This window comes from Sander lucioperca, chromosome 4 (genome assembly GCF_008315115.2).
Source record: "Sander lucioperca isolate FBNREF2018 chromosome 4, SLUC_FBN_1.2, whole genome shotgun sequence".
In the NCBI taxonomy this organism is placed as follows: Eukaryota; Metazoa; Chordata; class Actinopteri; order Perciformes; family Percidae; genus Sander; species Sander lucioperca.
This window is the reverse complement of record NC_050176.1, coordinates 7,687,149-7,706,217: the sequence shown is the minus strand read 5'-3', so window position 1 is coordinate 7,706,217 and position 19,069 is coordinate 7,687,149. Positions and strand designations below refer to the sequence as shown.

The window sequence follows — 19,069 nt, the reverse complement described above, 5'->3', positions numbered from 1 at the left end:
AGACGTGCAAAACTGGTTCAATATCTGAACGTCTGACTAGGACCCCCTATGGACGTCTGTAGACGTGGGAATCAGGCTCAATATCTGAAAGTCCAACTAGGGACTATTTTGGACGTCTGTGGACGTGCAAAACTGGTTTAATATCTGAACGTCTGACTAGGACCCACTATGGACGTCTGTGGACGTGCAAAACTGGTTCAATATCTGAACGTCTGACTAGGGACTCTTTTGAACGTCTGTAGACGTGCATAACTGGTTCTATATCTGAACGTCTGACTAGGACCACCTATGGACATCTGTAGACGTGGGAATCAGGCTCAATATGTGAACGTCCAACTAGGTCCTGTTTTGGACGTATGTAGACGTGCAAAACTGGTTCAATATCTGAACGTCTGACTAGGACCCCCTATGGACGTCTGTAGACATGGGAATCAGGCTCAATATCTGTGGACGTGCAAAACTGGTTCAATATCTGAATGTTTGACTAGGGACCCTTTCGGACGTCTGTGGACATGTTTGGCTTTCAAAAGGTAAAAAAATGTATATTACTTCAGACAAAATTAGCAAATATTTCATATTTCATTCAAAAAATGTCATCTGACTCTTCCAACCAGCACACACAGATTTTTCAAAATTGAGTCCAACTACTCCAGTTTCTGCACTGGTTGAGGTGGGTGAAATAAATCAAAAGACTTCAAATGATGCTGTCATATTTTGTGCATGTTTTGGGTCATAGAGATGATTACCCAGCAAAAAGAGGGTAACAAGCAAAACGTAGAACAGATTGTTTTGGTGGGAATGTGCAAGAAAAAGTGGAGAAAATTGGTATAGCAATCAGGGGTCTACATCCTCCTTTTGATGTTACCAGCCCCAGAGATAGATATACACTCTGTGAAAAAATTAAAAGTAACAAGGGAACTAGTGAGCAATTAGCTATGATGTGTGTGGATAGCTAGGATATATTCAAATTTTCACAGATGGGTCTGCAGCCAGATACCGTAAAACCGCCATAGCATTTGTAAGACCAGAATTTGAGATAAAATATGCAACAAGAACATCAGATCTTTCAGTATTCTCAGCATAACTTTTAGCATGGCAGTGGTTGAGCAAGTCAAGTCATTGAGGGTGTAGGCTACTCGCTCAGCTTTAAAAAACTTGCAAACAGGTAACTTAAGGGAGAGACATGACATAATTATGCTTTACAAAATTGATAAGGTTGGAACGATGTTATATTTGTTTGGGTATACCAGCTCATGTGGGAATAGTGGAGCTTGCAGACAAATATACAAGAGCACAAAATATTTCAATATACAAAAAGTAGGAAAATCAGAAGCTAAATCCATACTAAAGACAGACGTTATTGTGGCAGGAACAAAGGAATAGAGGATACGAAGGGGTATAGATGCAGAAAGGCAACCATCATTGCAAGATTAAGGGCACACTGGACTAAACAAAACTCTGCATCTTCAGGCAAGCATATACTGGTTTATGTGATAATTGTAACCTGATCAGCAGAGCATGTTGTGAATAAATAGCCTATGATAGAGGAAAATTGAGGACATGGGAGAGACTTTCAGTCTAAAAGAAATATCAAATAAATAGTCAGGCCATAAAATAATTAAATATTTATTTGAGTTTCTGAGAGCTGCCAAGCTAGATAAAAGAATTCATTTTTTTCTCCATATAATGACTGAATGATAAGATGATTCAATGAATGAAGCCAGAGATCATTCATAACCTGAGGGGGGCGGTAATGCGCTACAACAGTTTGTGACCGCCGTTAAAAAAATCAAAGAAGAAGTCACACTGCAACTTCACCTGGAAAAGTATCCTGCCGATGAAAGGGCCTGCTGACACGGGGAGAGAGATAGACTCCCAACCAAACCCGAAAACAGGTAACGTTAAGTAATGAAACCATCACCATTAATATGTTATTCAGTTAAGTTTAGATGACAGGAAGTGAATTATGTCACATATTCCCCGTAATACCTTGAAATACTTCTTAAATGGCGGCATTTTGCGCGCATTTTGTGTTAGCCAATGTTGGAAGCACTAGCAATCGTTTTCACCAGCTGAAAGCCATGCATTTGCACGAATGTGAACAATCTACCATATTTTCCCTCTGGTGCTCCGAAATGCTCCTAACATAACAACAGATAGTGCGCTAACGTCCGTTGTTTGAGTGTAAACTGCAGAGATAGAGCCTACACATACAGCAATAGCTAGCTAGCTAGGGCTAACGCGCTAACATGCTAACGTCAGTTGAGTGTCATAGATAGAGCTATCACAGTTTAGAAACTGGTCAAAAATTAATACCAGGAGGCAGAGAAACATTGTGTCATGAATGAACAATCTATGGAAGGATTTAAGTCCACAAATCAGCAACATTCACCATGGATTCACTGTTGTAACACTAACCGGAACCATGGTATTGTTGCAGAAATAGTCAAAGTACTACACATTTTTCCAGCACTTCAAAACTCTATTACCATATTTAAATGCTATTTTTAACGTGATGACCAAAACATTATTTGTCCATCCTTCAAAGATTGTCTCCATTTATAAAAAGTAAAAGTTTCAAGATGTAGGAAAACTTATTTAAAAATAAAATAAACCACTAAATTATAATTTAATCAGTGCTGTAGGTGGCTGCAGAGGAGCGCTTATTAGCTATATCCATTCCCTAATATACATACAGTCTTCACTCGTTTTGATTTGAATTAATATTAAGACATGAATGATAATAATTAAAGTTAATAGTCCGAGTGAAATCTTAGAGCATATGTCTTCTGTATTTCCATGAACCTGCATTTTAACTGTAAATTAACTCAAAGTTTTGTTTTTCAGACTCTGGACATTCAAATGTAAACCAAGCCAGCCAGTCGAGGGGTGCTGGGCCCAGTCACCAGTCCGGCCACAGTGATGGATCCCAGCACAGCAACCAGTACCGACACAGAAAGCGGTCCAGGCACAGTGACAGGTCCCAGCAAAGCAAACTGTACCGACACAAGAAGCAGTCCAGGCACAGCGACCAGATGGGACACGACAAGCAGTCCAGGCACAGCGATTTGTCTAAAGACGGTATTCCTCCGAATGCAATTCAGTGGCAAGAGTGTAAATGTTCTAAAGTAGCGGCCATGTTATAGTGCATATTTTGCAAAACGACTGGTTTTGTGTTAACATTCTGGGCTTCATCATGATTGACCACTCAATTTATTCTCTATCAATTATCATCATGGCCAAGAGTAGATAGATCTCTTTTTACTGACTGCTGAACTTAATGAATCATATGGGCACACAACTTGCTACAAGAACTATATCCACTATTATGAACAACAAAGTAATATTTGACAAATTTTGTCTATTAGATTATGAAAGTGTTTAAACGCCAATCTCAAGATACTCTGGGAGGTCTTTGTCAGAGCAGAGTAATAGGTCCTCTGCATGAATCCAGTACAGTGCCTCGTAGGGAAACAGACTTAAGATTTCCAATGGCCATTTAGTAAGTACTAAAGTGTTGGAGCTGGTTAAAAAAACAGAAAAAACACTAAAGATCAATTGAACAGGAAATGGTTTAACTTTGTACATCTGTATAAGGATAACAGTAGTATAATTTTCCTATTGGCTCCTTGTCAGCAGTTTAGACTGACAGAAACTTTTACATATGTGGTCTTTTTTGTTTTCAGAGTTTCAGAAAAAAGTTTTAACTAAATTGGTGGATATCCACATGGAGGTCAGAAGGCTGGGGAAAAAGCGAGCCTCCCCTGTCATCCGCCCATATAGAGCTACTGGAGACGATGGAGTTTGAGAGAGAGGAGGAACGCCTCAAGGACAAGCAAGCCTTTGAGTCCTTGGTATGATTTGCAAGACACAATCTGGAAGTGATATAATTTTATGCTCTGTTTTATTTATTAATATTCTGTGGTATATCAGTGAAACTTGTTGTAGGCTATTTTTCTAACATGACAGAAATAATACCCCCTCTTTGAAGGTGATGCAACTTGCAAGAATTGGAGGGAAAGATTTAAGGGATTGTGTCTACAAAATTCTTGACAGGTATTTAACAGGATATATAACAGGAAAAATAAATAAATTAAAAAGTCCACATGGGATTTGTTTTGATGTGCTGGATTTAACCAATCATCGAACTTCCACCTACCAATGAAACGAATTCTAGCCAATCAGATGCAAAGTAGGGCGGGTCTTTGCCGAAATGTGAGAGTGCGGTACCGGTGTGGTCTCCGTGGTAACGCGGCTAGGAGCATGTAGATACAGGCAGCTTTAGTTGAGAAAGTAGTTAAAACAAATGGCGCTGGGCATGGATAGAGGACAAGAGGAAACGGGTGGAGACGGGAAGCTCTTTAGCACTTGGTGCCTCAAATTGAGGGAGTCGGGTGCTTGCTTCTGCAGCGCATGTTGAAGGAAGACACTGTACGGCAGCAGCGGTAAGAAAGTGCTGCTAGTCACAAAGCTTCGGTCCGTGCACGCTGTCATAAGAGTAAGTTACTGGCAACGACCGCTACCGCTGCGACTGCTCCTTCACTGACCGACCGCGATACAAACTATACGTGTGTGCACGTTCATAGAGGAACATGATTTGTCATTAACGATGGCCACTGTGTAAAAGCGATCTGAAGCCCAAACTGCCCTGACGCTGTCTGTTTGGAATTAGCATGGCAGGTATTTACGTCCCAGAGTTTAGACGTCTAGCTATATGAAAAGATAAACAATGCGACGTTTTTAATAAATGTAAATAAAGCAGCTAATATCAACATGGACAAAATCATGAATGTACTAATTCTCTTTTTTGATGATGACCTGGCCAAAGTAGTGAAGTTTAGTTTTCACAATGATTCATTGTAGGATTATGATATTATTGCAATATGTAAATGTGTACTCTATTTAACATATGGTTGGAAGAAGTAAAAATTGATCCAAAACTTTTTAGTTTTTAAAAATTTTGACTTTTATTATTGTGTAATGTCAGAAGGACATTTTGCCAGTCAAATTAACTTTAATGAGTGCATACTGAAATATTACACTGTTGGTTGGCAAAAAATGCATCTCAAAATGCATCAGATTGATGAAATTGAAATTTTCTTACGGGGGAGCATGCCCTCGGACCCCCTTAGAGGGGTAATATCCTTCTCACCTTTTTCACCCCTGACCCGTTTTCATGCCTGCAACTTACTATACACTTTATTCACCAGGCCACTGTCTGAAACAAGTACGCTGTGAAAAAAAAGGAAGAGGTCCAGAACTGAATTGACTGGCATTTTTATATTTCATAAAAGGGCAAATTGATAAAAAATATAAAAATTTAAGTGAACCTCCACTGTCATCCCCCCATATAGAGCAGCTAGAGATGGAGGAGATTATAAATGCAATTTAATTACCTGAAATGTAATCATGAGACTGCATAAAAACTTGACATGGAAGGTAAAGAGGAGGGGGTTCTACAGGTGCAGGGAAAGTATGTCATTGTAGCTATCAAATGGTCACCTCTCAAAGGTTTGTTTAATCGATTCCAGAAAACAGTGTTCCAAAACCACATCTCTTTAGTCCACTTTTGGCACTCTCACCCATGCTACAGTTCTGTAGATTACCACACACATGTAAATTCTAAATGGTGAATTTGTTTCTTCAGGCTCTTTACCAACCGGCTAATGGCAAAATTCAATATGAAGGGAAAGAAGCAGAAACTGCCTCCTGGAGAAGACTACGACTTTTGAAGCAATTCAAGGTACACAGCATTTCCCCCCCATGTCATTTAAGTTTGAAGTATCAAACAAAAATGTTTGCTACAGAAAACTAGAATTCCCATTCTATTTAACGAAAACATCTTCTATAAACTTGATAGAATTAAAAACGCCTTATATGGTTTGATATAGTTTATGTTCAAAATGTTCCATTACAAATTAAACAAGCTTCTCCCTCTTTTTATTTAATTTCAAAACCTGTATATACATTTTACTGGAGGATCTGCAGGGAAAACAAATGATTCAATTATACGTGTACGTGATTTAAAGCAGCCATATTATGCTCATTTTCAGGTTCATAATTGTATTTTAAGGTTGTACCAGAATAGGTTTACATGGTTTAATTTTCTAAAAACACCATATTGTTGTTGTACTGCACCGCTCTCTCTCACTGCTGCAGATCCTCTTTTCAGCTGGTCTGTTTTAGCTACAGAGTGAGACCTCTTTTCTTCTTCTTCTGTACTATCTTTGATTGCACTTGCACATGTGCAGTAGCTCAGATGTAGATCATGTCAGCTAGCTAGCTCCATAGACAGTAAAAGAAAGGCTGTTTCTACAACTTCGGTCAGTTACAAGGCAGGATTAGCTGGGAGACTTCTAAATGAGGGCGCACATGGAAGTAGTTCTTTTGTAGATTATGGTGAACTTGTGTGTGTTGTAGCAGTGCTTTGCTATTGAGGACGAGGTAGCATGCTAGCGTTAGCATTAGCTACAAGCTAATGGTTGCGGTTAGCCAGCTCGTTTCGGCTTGTGACGTCATGTGTGGTAAACATGGAGCTTTTCCTTGACATGAAACGGTAAATAATCAAACCAGTGGAAGCAGTGCATTTAACCTTTATTCATGCATATCTCTTGCATACAGCTTTATCTCGCGGCTCAACTATTTTACCTCCTACCGACCAAGTACTTCCAGACAAGGCTTTTTAGATTTTGGGGGGTTAAAATCGCTTTCTCTGATGCGGTCGAGTTGGGCTCTGCACTTTCTGCCATCTTCCATGCAAGACAAGTCAACTTTTAGCAGTGACGCTGTGCCAGACAGTGGGACTCCTGTGACCTGTCCCTGAACACTCAGGCGCGCCCACTCGCAAAGCAGACAGCCAGACAGCCTGTGCTACCCCGAGCGTTTTTTTCAACATTTTTTTTTTTTATTCGAATATTAATTTTCACCTTCGAAATTCATTTTTTAAAAACTATTTGAATATATATTCGAATTTAGAATATTCGTTGACAGCCCTACTGTCTATAGCAGTCTTACACCTTCCTAACATACAGCAATGCAAGTTTACAGAAACCATCTTCAGTCAAATGTATGGTGCCATATACCACACCAGTTACCATGTGCAGTATTATTGCCACTTAATTGATATTTGACAGGAGGAATAAGGAACTTCAAACCTGGATGTTTTCACATAATATTGTATGTGAACCTGCATACTGCAATGTAACTGGTTTTCTTTACATATTTATATTTGTTTTGTTTTTGTTCAACTCTTGCAGCTGCAGTCATGAAATGGGATAAATAAGCTACAGAGGCTACGGTCAAGCATCATGCAGCAGGACATCTCAAACATGCACCAAGGAAGAAGGGAGGTGGAGGGTATACAGGGGTGGAAAGTAACTAGGAATTTTGCACGAGTACTATAAAGGCTATTTTATGGTTCTGTGGAGGCTCCATGCAGAACTTTCTCCGTAGCCTACGTAAGTGGCCTGATATTTATACTTGTGCGCTGGTGTGTGCGTTGAGCCGGCGTGTGTGTGGGGAGTGTGTGATAGAGCGAGGGAGAAAGTGAGAGAGTGAAGGCGATTATTTTCAGAGTGAGTAGTGACTCTAGAGTCATAGTGAGAGAAACAAATTGTCTCCCCTGTGTTTTCTGACCACGGTGGGAAATCTGGAGCAGGAAAAGTTAACCCTCTCCTTGATTTCATGTTGTTGGAGAAGGAGAACCAGGAAATGAGTCTGGGACTTTATATCTGTCTCCCCCTTCCCATCTTAGTCTGGAGTAATTTGTTTTTTGTTCATTTGGCAGTACACTGTAACCATTAGAATTGTTTTATTTATCAGCCTGTTAATATTTTGCTGAAAACCTCATTAAAGATGGAAAAGAATATTGTCATTTCAAACAATTTTTTATTTTTGTTGTCCTTTTTTAATAGATCAGATGTCACTTATTTCCAGTTGTAAATAAGGCTATTAAAATGTCTTTGCATGTCTTGGATAGGTGCATCAAAGGGATAGGTATTCATTAATTATTTACAATTTTAAAGCAGTAGTTCTGCACACTGCTTTTACTGTATGACTAGTGTGAGTTTTATTGAATACCATGTGGTCATCCAACCTTGGAACAGTAGCCTACCTGAAGGTTTGATGATCAAAACATGGTTTAATAAAGCTAATAGTAAGCCAGCATTGAACTCTGGTGTCATTAACAATTTTAATAATGCAGTTCGTTTGGTACATCTGAAATCGGTCCAAGAAATGCATCATAACTTGTATGAATGTCCTTTAAGTGACGTTGAAAACACGTTAGAAATGATGTCTTAGAAACGTTAATTTAGAACCCTGTAAAGATGTCAGTTGGACGTCAATAATTAACATTTAAAAGACGTTTACAAAAGACGTCTAATGAACGTTCAATATTTACGTCAATGGTTAACGTTAAAAAGACGTCGCAAAAACTTTCGTTCTGGCTCCTCAGTGGACGTCTTTTTAACGTTCACTTTTTATGTCACTTGGACGTCAATGGTTAACGTTAAATAGACGTCTAAAAAAGACGTCGCAAAAACTTTCATTCTGGCTCCTCAGCGGACGTCTTCTGAACGTACGACGAAGACGTTAAATTGACGTCTTTTGGACGTGTCGTTGCTCAGTGGGAAGTCCTGTGTTTATTTGACAGATCCACCACCACCTTCCCACATGGACCTTGGCGCTCTTTATACTACTTACTTATTTGTTCTCGCCATAACTACTACAGCTACTAGTGGTCATTGCCTAACAACAAAAGTAAATATGGGTTGTGATAAACTGCTTGTACAATCGACCTATACAGATGTTTTTTGTTGAGGACGGTCTGACATTCCAGTGATTAACTAACTGCAGTTAGTTTTTCCACTCTGTCCCTATTGTTACACATTAGCCCATAATGATTTAGCAGTGGGTTTCAGTTGAACACATAGACTGTAAAAATGAGGGACATATGTAACGTATTCAATAACGTGGAGCTGGGGAAGGGGAAACATAAACAATGGCTATTTTAATGTACACAGGGCCTCTATCATGATTGACAGGTTGGCGTGTAGCCACACCCTGAAGCATCCCCTGCTTTATCATCAATTTCAAAATAAATGGGGTTATAATTTACAAAATGAACATCATAATGTATTGACTATGACTTAAAATAACAACTGAGACCATAACATTGTTAGGAAAATGTTTACTGAGGTAATAAATTATAAGTAGAGTAATTTTCTAATAGACTTCTATGCAATGGGACTTCTTTTTGCAACCAGTGGAGTCGCCCTCTGCTGGAAATTAGATAGAATGCAGGTTTAAAGCACCTCCGCATTTGCTTCACTTTCAAGCTCCTTCCATTATTTTTTACGATTGCGATCACTGACAGCTTGTATCATGTGGATGCGTGATCGTTTTGTTGTCATTACTTAGAATTCCTCATGGGGGAGACAGAAACTATGCACTATAGCTTTAAGGCAGTAAAAAACCACAAGGGACAAACTCTGTACCACAAGAACCAACAGAAAAGCTATGTCAGGATTAACTGACACAATTGCCAATTTGCATTACCATAAAATGTGTTTCTGTGCTGCATGGTGTTTAGAGTGCTAATACACCAGGCAGTTTTAGGACAAACATTTTACGCTCAAAAGGACAGAGCTGCCAATAACAGGATTCAAAATGAGACTCTTGGTAGAAAGAAATGCAAATGTTACATGCTAACACAAAGTTCCTATTTGGGTTCTGCAGAACTCATTAATGCTGTGTATCATTGTCTATAGACTGTATTTGCTTTATACATTTGACCAACTTTGAGAGACGCAACATAGAGAGGAAGACAGAGGAAACAGTACAACTTAACATGGTCTTTGTTTAGGGGGGATTTTTTGGGTCTGACTCTTTGAACACTTCAGTTTACTATTGTTCACATGATGGCCTCCTGTAGGTAATTGGCACTTTCTGTCTTTCTTTTTTGCTTACTTGCTGTCTGGCTTGTTTGCTTTCTTGTTATGTGATCTGGTCAGTGTGTCTAGTGACAGGCGTTCAAGGATGATTCAGACATCAGACAGGAGGCATTGGCTGCATGTTAAAAGACACTCTCACTCCCATCCTTTTCAAAGGGGTCTCTTCATCTCTTCAGCCACTCTTCAGACCCTGCGTTTTATTTTGAAATGTATTTGTTTTGATGTTTTTCAGAGGGCACATTTAACAAGAGTCAGGCTTCCCTTTTCTCAGATTGTGTTGTGACACATTGCTACAATGATGCATTAGAAACAGAAACTGCTTTTACAAGGAAAAGCTTTGTGTGGCATTTATTGCTTTTGGACTGACACTTCTGTGCATCAAGGGACACAAATGGGGGGTAAACCTACAGTTTCCGTATGCTATTTCATCACTAAATTCACTTTTGAGAATTTTTGAGGCAATCATTTTTGAATATTGGGTTTCTGAAAATGGTTGGCAAATTGAAAATGTGCTGCAACATTATCAGGCCGGTCACGCTCCTAGCCCCTCTGTGAGCTCTAGACAAAGTCTCGTAGACAAAGAGGCTTTAAATTCCCCCTTTGACGGATCATTTGCTATATCAAACAACACAAATGTCCGTTATAAGATTAACAGGAACCTGTGGTTATCGGCCTTTTCAGAGTTGAAAAGCTCCACAATTGCCTGCGGAGATAACAAGCTCGCTGGCTGGCCAGTTGCTCACAGAGCAGCAGGCAGTGGCAAGGAAGAGAGCAGCCTCTATGTGGGAAGCCCCACACCTGGAGCTGATCTCCTCATCTTGGGAGAATGAAGGACAATTGGGGAGTTATTATTGTGTGGCACATGCTGAGAGTGGGAGGCTCTCAGGCTCTCCCCCTAATATGTCGAGGACAAACCTTTTTGACTAGTAGCACGGCTGAGGTAGTTTTTTGGTTTTCTAGTTATGATAGGGCTCATGAAGAGCTAGATTTTCTGTTTTAAGAGCACTTTTTTCCCTGTCCTCCGCCCAATTGTGTGACATTGTGTTTGTACTTATTTCTTTGAGTTTGATTGGTTGCATTGTAAACAGATAATGTACACCAATTGCTCTTCTGTTGTATTCCTCACAAAGAAGCTGCTCCACAAGTGTTTGCTTAAGTATTAAACTTGTTGTTACCATGGTAACCATGCATGCCCTAAATCTGTGACTATGAATATGTGACTTTGTTATCTTTCAAAGTATTCTGATAGTTCTGTATTTTGTGTGTTAAAAAATGAGACAATCCCAGAGAAAATAGTTACAGTCTATGTTGCTTTAGGCCTTAGTTAAACATTGTCATAGTTAGCCTAGCTCATTTTACTGGTGGTGTGCCTTTTAAAGAACACCTCCTGAAGGTTGCACTTTAGCAAACATTTCATTTACCACTTCATGACCCCATGTACCACATTGTACCAAGACTACCACTGTTGAAAGACTTCTTTTAAAATCAGGCTTCTCTCTTTTTCACTCTCACTTGTTCTCTACCTTATTACTGCAGCTCCCTGAGGGGATCCTAATCAGTTTTAGCCAGCCTCACCCAGGCTAGTTATGAAATAGGTTGGAGAGATGGAGGGATGATAGAAGAAGAGTTGGAAAGAGGAGTATAGTATAGAGAGGCATAGGTGAGGAGGAAACATGGTTAGAGAAGAGATAACAGTGGAGAGGGTGGGCAAGAGAACAAAGATGGAAGAAATGCAAGCAAATACGTGTGTGCACGCACGCACGCACACACACACACACACACACAGCTCCTTATGGGTTATCTGCACAGCTTATTCTTACACACTACTTTGAGCCACACACATTCTGGCTTCTTATTTAATACTAAAGGAAATGAAGAAAAAAAGAGGGCTGCAGGAGGAGGGGGAGAGGGATTTTCTCTCAACTGCTCACCTAGGGCATCTGTCATTGATTTGCAGTTCTTTTTGAGTGGCTCTTTTATTTATGCACAACTTTATTTATTCTGGCTCACGTTGGGGCTCAGGTAGAGTCAGCCAATTACCTATGCATTATTGACGAGGACGCTCTTCTGGCTCCGATCTCCACCTCTCCTTATTTCCTCTTTCCTTCTCCATTTCTTGTCTTTTTCACCCTCCTCTATTTCCTCTTCTAATTCCCTTATAGCTTATTACCACCACCTTTCATTTTCCCTTCTTCCTACATCGCTCCCTCATGTCCTCTCTTGCTTTATTTTATTTATTATTTTTTCTCTCTATCTCCCATTCTCCAAGTACCTATGTCTAAGGGCATTTTACTACTTGATACTTGGCTAGATAAATCATATCTCCATCTTACAATATTGGAGTTAAACAGCGATTCATACACACATACAATAGGCTACATATTTAGATATTATTGTTCTAAATTGATATGATGCTATTATATAAATACATATTAGCTCTTCATCACTATGGTCTCCAAAGGTTGAACCCTGCTAATCTTAAGTATTGGCACATTAGGGTAGATTTCTTTCCAGAGAGAGACAGACTGAGAATGCAGCACATCTGAGGCAAACAGAAAACAGGCTCCACTCCACCTTGATGTGAAAAGCCCAGCGGAGATCTGACCGCATGACTAAAGACGCTGGATGAATCCTCCTCCTCTCCCACTTGAAAAGGATGTCAGCTTCCTTTAAGAGCTGCGCCAGGAAACATGAAAAAGTACTACAAAGAGATGAGTGTTTGTCTCAACATCTGTGGGCGTGCTCACACTTACACAGAAATTCAACGAAAAGCTTCCACTTATTTCCAGTTATCAACACAGTGGGAGATACGTGACTATGCGTGTACATATAAATGAAAACACACACATGTATACTCAAACACACCTATAGTTGTAAGCCTATAATCCGAGGCTGAATGGGGACAGCAGCACAGATGTCTGAAGAAAAAAAACAGGGGAAGATAGCCACACATACAGTAGAAGCAAAAAGTGCAAATAAACAAACAAAGTGTACGTCAGCAAAACTGTTGAGCCAAAGTTTTGGCGGGCAAATTGTACCTCTGAGAGCCCTTAGAAAAATGAAACAGAACACAATCAAAAGAGAGCAAGGAAAAGAGAGTTTGGATTTGGGTTGAAAGCTTGTGTGTTTACAGAGTGTGTGTGCAGATGAGAGTATCTAGTGAGTGGTTTTAATAGACTGTCCCTCAGAAAGATGTAATGTGTGTGTGTGTGTGTGTGTGTGTGTGTGTGTGTATTCTGTATGTGTGTGTGCAGGCTACTGTGGCCACACGTCTACACGTTTGTCAATTTTAAGCCAAGGAACGACAGATTCTGACAAACACGTTTCCTGTGAGATATATATTTATCATCTTCATTGGCTCAGTAATTATTCAGCTGTGTACAACAATCTGTTGCAAACTGATTAATTATTGTTTGAACAGCATAATAATTAGCTGGATTCAAATTCCTTAACAACTGACAGACCAAATAGGACTGATAATAAGCTCATTAATGCCGTTTTGTTGATAGTCGCCCACACAGCCTGGACACACTGAAAACAGACACAAACAAAAAGAAGACATGCATGTGGACAGAATAGTCAAAAAAGTACATTTATTCCCGTACTTAAGTATACTTTTGAGGTATATTGTACGTATATTGTTTATTTTTTAAGCTCTATTATAAATAGGATAATATGCTTTGCAGAAAACTTCACTTGTATTTAAGATTAGCTGCACCAGCTACAACATTAAACTTCTAATTACACATAAATGCATCAGTAATAATAATCTAATGACATATCAAGATATAACGACATATGTCTGCACAATGGATACTTTACTTTTCATACTTTGAGTAATTTAGCTGATAATACTTTATCAGTACCTGCAATAATTGATTTCTTTGGCCACTTGGGCAAGAATGATCAATGACCAAAATTGTTGCCCTTAACTATCTGTGAATTGACTGATAAACTGAACTGAAAAGATGAACTGATAAATGAACTAATTGTATCAGCTCACCACACAAGTACAGACACACACTCACTGGCTGTTGAGAGACTGACAGACAGAAATCATTTGTGTTAATATCTCGTTCCACAAATCTACAGGTGAGTCACACACTTCTGTTGCTCGCACTGCTGTTACCTGCCAACATCTTCAGTAAAACCAATGTTGTAAATAAAAATTGTAAGATCAGAAATAAAAATGATGAATTCTATCCATTGGTTTTCCTTGTTATGAGACACACAAAGAATCCACAGTTTGCTACAATGCATGAGCAGCATAACTGGAATCTGTACAATAACAATGTGTGTGCTCCTCCTCAGAGTAATTGCTCAGTGGGAGGAGAACTGATATTTTTTAGGTGTTGTCCTGATGGCACAATAATAATTATCCTTGGTGAAGCTGCAAAAAAAGGTCAGAGACAGAAAACAAATATGGACCAACAAAGTGGCTAGCACTGACATTTAAATCCACCAATGACATGTTGTTTGTGCACTATTTGTTTATTTAGCTTTAAGTGTTTGGTTTATGTCTTTTTGTCTGGATGGAGCCTTCAGTCAAAATTAATTATGGAAACTCGCAGCAAAAAAACATTCTGCTGGAAAAGTAGCCTGAAGGCATTTTGAGGACTATGCTCATGCTGTGAGGTGTATCATCACACAAATCACACATGGACATACACACAAAAACACACGTGTCCTTCAGAAGGAAGTCAAGAGGTTTTGTGATGGGGGGGGGGGGGGGGCATTCCCCATCTGTTTCCTTAGCTTTTATGTGTAAAGTTTGAAAGTCACCCTGAGAGCAGATAGATACTTTCAGAGAGAGCTGGGAAGCTCTGAGTTTATAGGCTCAAATTACTATCTGATGGTTGCAATAAAACTAATACATTACATTACATTACATGTCATTTAGCTGACGCTTTTATCCAAAGCGACTTCCAATTAAGTGCTTTCAACCCTGAAGGTACAAACTCCAGACAACAAGTATTAAGTGCAAGTACATTAGCTTTAAATAAGCCAAACTACAAAGAGCCATATGAAAGTGCAGCTTCAAGAAATATATATATTTACGGAGCTCCCACAGCTCTTCGTTCAATAAACTGTCTGTACACTTACAAAGTTCTCAGTGCTTCAGTTAACATATAGAGACCCTCATTATGCTACCGTTGAAGTTTGGTGATATTTTGAGCCTTTTTAGTGGTACAAAATAGCGATTTATTTTTACTTTCCCTGTGTCCCGAATACTAGTGTTGTAAGCTAATCAGCGGTCCGCGCTAGCTTCTTTCAAGCTATAAACACAATCAATTAGCATGCAAACATGTCCCAGAGAACGACAGAGTGGGTACACATCCGTTATTAACCCCTAGGTTCGTTTTGCGCTGGAACTGTCCTTTAAGGAGTATTTTGACATGTTGAGAAATTTGCTTATTTGCATTCTTGCAATGACTTCCTGGAGTCTCGCTGCTGGTTGCCTTGCAACTTCACTCTAAGAAATTACTACCCAACCCAAAAAGTCAGGCACATAACCCACGTAAAAACACACCTGTCATTTTAAAATGTTGGTTTTGATACGGATTAAACAAACAAGATATAAAGTGTGAATTAGTCAGCTTCAGAGGTGCTGGTACATTGTGATATCATAGTACAGAGCCAGGCTAGCCATTTCCCTCTGCTTCCAGTCTTTCTGCTAAGCTAAGCTAACTGTCTCCTGTTCCATCTTCATTACGAACGGGCTGATATGAGAGTGGTAACAATTTTTTCATCTACCTTAGCATATTTCCCAAAATGTTGATCTACTACTTTAATCAAAAAGTCTTCCCTCTCTCTCTCCCATAAGGTGATTCTAAAAGAATAAACAGTATTGTGTTTCCCTCAAAACATATAGCTAATGCAATACGTGTTTAGCTTTTAATTCATATGAATGAATGAATTTTGATGTGACATCATCACACATTAGGCACATAGATTTGATATTGGAACCTTTCTATTGGCTGCAGCCCGCTCTCATGTGCCGGGTTCATGGAGAGAAAGAAGTGATTTTCTGCACAAGGCTTAAGTGCTTTTTTATGATCACTGTAAATACTTCACTCAAGAAGATGGATGAATTTCAGAGATGAAACGTATTCATTGCAATCTGAATTGCCTCTGGTGTGATCACAGTGTGCTGGTGAATGGGGTGACATTTTCCTATGTTGGTGCAGGTCAATGAGGATTTGACGATTCTACTTTGGCATTCACACTTGTGATTTATTAATCATTTAATTCTACTAGTCACTGGGATTCAGACCAAGAGCGGCTCTGTTTATCTAACACACATGCTTGATATAACACACAGGTCATCATTTGATAGTTAACCAAAGAGCTGTGTATTGATTATATGGATGGCCTTCACTTCTGTTGTGGGGAATCCGATCTGGCTCACAAAAACAAAATTAGTCAGAAACAAACTTTCACCAAATACTAAACTGAATTTACTTTTTATTGAAGTTTTTAAAAGCAAACTGACTCCTCCTGGTGATAATTTGTTTCTACTAGAATTAAGCATTTTGGATAGGCCTAATGTGAAATATAGTCAAACATGAAAAGTGCCTACAAAAATAGCTGTAAATCACCAGTTTTCATAGTAATAAAAAAGGTCTCTGTTTGCACAGGGAAAAATACAACATCCCTGGAGGTTAGAATATGTGAAAAGGAGGACATATATGTCAAAGATTTGGGACACCTGGACAGAAAGCCATTAATTGGGACTGTCCTGAACAAACCAGGGCATCTGGCCACTACAAGACCCACTCAATGTCTCAGGGAAACTGAGAGTGTGGAGGCCAGTGTGAAAATATGGTGTGAAAGGACTACAGCTAACCTGAGATGCCTGAGATAATACCAGGGCATTTGGAATATCGGGATCATACTCTTTCATAATCTAAACAGCATGCTGGGGCTAAGTCCAATATTTACTCTCTTTTAGCTCTGTTTCTGGTCTCCACTAACAATGCTTTTGTACTCCTAAACTGCATTTTCACTGAACTGTAATCCAGGCTGTTACAGCTGTTCTGATTTAGCAGTTCACATACGCTCAAACATGATGTCATCAGTTTTTAAATGTTTAAATGACTCCACAAGTTATTCTGTAAGTAATTTGGTGCTGCAAGTTTCTCTAAACTTTCCTTTTTAGCATTACAAGTGATTTCCTGTTTCCCAGAATGCCGCTGGACAGCCTAAAGAGTAATAAAAACGTAAAGTAAATGTACATTGTTGCCTATCAGCAAAATACTGGATATTCATCTGAAATCTGGCCTGTGCTGGTTGTCGCCTCCATGTGAAGAAAAAAAAAATCAAAGCTTTCTCCCTACATTCGGATCGATGGAAACGCAGATGAATGTGAATGGTGGGAGGATTGTAACTGATGGGTGTAGGAGCAAGAAGAGAAGAAACATGCCGACCTAAAAAGATAGGAAGGAACCGAGTGAAGACCCAACACAACATAAAATCCAACACTTTGATCTGTTCTGAATTTTTATTTTAGTTTATGATTTTTTTCCCATCATGAAGCCCGGAGGACTCTTTAAAAATCCACTTGAGAGCTCCAAAGTCTTATTTATTGAAAAATAATCTTATACCCTTTATTTTTCTCCTCTGTCCTCCTCCTCCTTTCTTTTTGCAACAAGTCATGATTGCATTGACCGATGCTGGCTCAGACTTGGGGTTCAGTCTGATAAATTACTATGTCCATCATTGGAGGACGGGAGTAAAAGCGAGGGAGATAACCTGGTTGTCCATCATCCTTTGTCCAAGTGCAGAGAGGAGATTGGATATTGACCCGAGGTTGCCTTCTCCGAGCCAAGATATTTGAAGACTCTGTCATGGAATGACACTATAGTCCCAATACTGAATTTCTCTGCAGTCACACGCTTCTTCAAGTGCATATTTTCCAACTTAAACATCTTATTTTTGGTGAGAAGCAGTTCCAAAAATGAAATGTGTATTATATCACTGGTCAACCTCTTGTAGAAACTATTATCCTTTAGTCAGAGGTGAAGATTTGTTGGCATGGTGAGTGGTAAGCCAGCCTTTGACCCTGGTTATAATGACACCTGGTATAATTGGAGCCCTGGTCTATAAAGTCTATTTTAAAAATCTCCAGCAAAGTTACAGTATAACAGCTGGTATAACAACTTCAGTCAACCAAAGTCCCCACTTACATCCTGGCAGCTATTTGGACCTACCTTTTTAAATCCATGCCTGTTCCTCATGTTCCTACATTTATTGTTTTTTTGGGGAAGCTGCCTCTCTGCACAATTATTGTTAGTCACAGCGCAATACCTGTTCTGACCTGTGGGTACCTTCCAGTATCCCTTTCCCCCCCCCCCCCCTCAAACCGCCAATCTGTCTCTAATTGTTTATCCTTCACCTGTCCCATCATTATAAACAGTCTCTGCACAGCGCCACCTGGCCGTGGCGGTAGTCCCTGCAGGGGCAAAGACGTCTGTATTTGGGGGAGTATCCTGCACAGCTGAAGAGGAGTGGTTCCCGCTGGAGGCCGCACTCCCGCCGCACCACCGAGAAGGCAGGAAGGATGTGGTTTATCTCAGAGTCTACCACCTCGCACTGCACCTCCAACCTGAGGGGTGAAACAGAGGAGCAGCTGTATGTAAAGTCTGTATGCACCCTAAAATAACATTTCACAGGGTTTAACAACAGAGAAGTGTTCTTGAAAGGATAACTTAGAAAAAGAGTTATTTTTTATTTGAGACAAGTAAAAGGAAAGTGGAATTGGCATAACCTCAAAATAAATAGAAAGTAGGCAGGAAAAGAGAGAGATTTCATCACTTTCATCACACTACAGATGCAAATTTAAAAAGAGAACGACGGAATTTAATTGAGAAGCCACAAGTAAGTTGGAAGAAACTACAAGGCAGATATGAGGTGTCAGTGTGAGAAAGTAGGAGTAACAGAACAAAAGCAAAAGGAGAGTGGCACTGTAAACCGAGACAGGTGGAAAAGAAGTAAACACAAAAGATACTTGGAGGATGAAACAAGAGCAAAGAATCATGGCTGAAAGCAGTCAGGAGGGGGAAGTTTGGAGGAGAGACTCAAACACCAGCAGGCTTTCTGTCTCAGAGCTCCAGAAA

At 39.6% G+C, this 19,069-nt stretch overlaps 1 protein-coding gene and 1 long non-coding RNA gene across 4 annotated transcripts in view; one reads left to right on the top strand and one right to left on the bottom strand.

Annotated features, from left to right (window-relative positions):
- The first annotated feature begins 1,780 nt into the window (after positions 1-1,780).
- LOC116042851 lies at positions 1,781-7,512 on the top strand. Its single transcript, XR_004103326.2, has 5 exons — positions 1,781-1,895; positions 2,848-3,081; positions 3,687-3,854; positions 5,648-5,743; positions 7,257-7,512. It is a non-coding gene; the product is annotated as an uncharacterized LOC116042851 (long non-coding RNA).
- A 9,930-nt stretch (positions 7,513-17,442) lies between these two features.
- Positions 17,443-19,069, bottom strand: part of LOC116042850 (alpha-1,6-mannosylglycoprotein 6-beta-N-acetylglucosaminyltransferase B-like) — a 128,217-nt gene continuing 126,590 nt past the window's right edge. For all 3 annotated transcript variants that reach the window (XM_031289255.2, XM_031289256.2, XM_036000762.1), the window contains one exon: positions 17,443-18,558. In XM_031289255.2, coding sequence (XP_031145115.1) covers positions 18,360-18,558 — 199 coding nt within the window. In that variant the 3' untranslated portion in view covers positions 17,443-18,359. The remainder of the gene's footprint in view (positions 18,559-19,069) is intronic.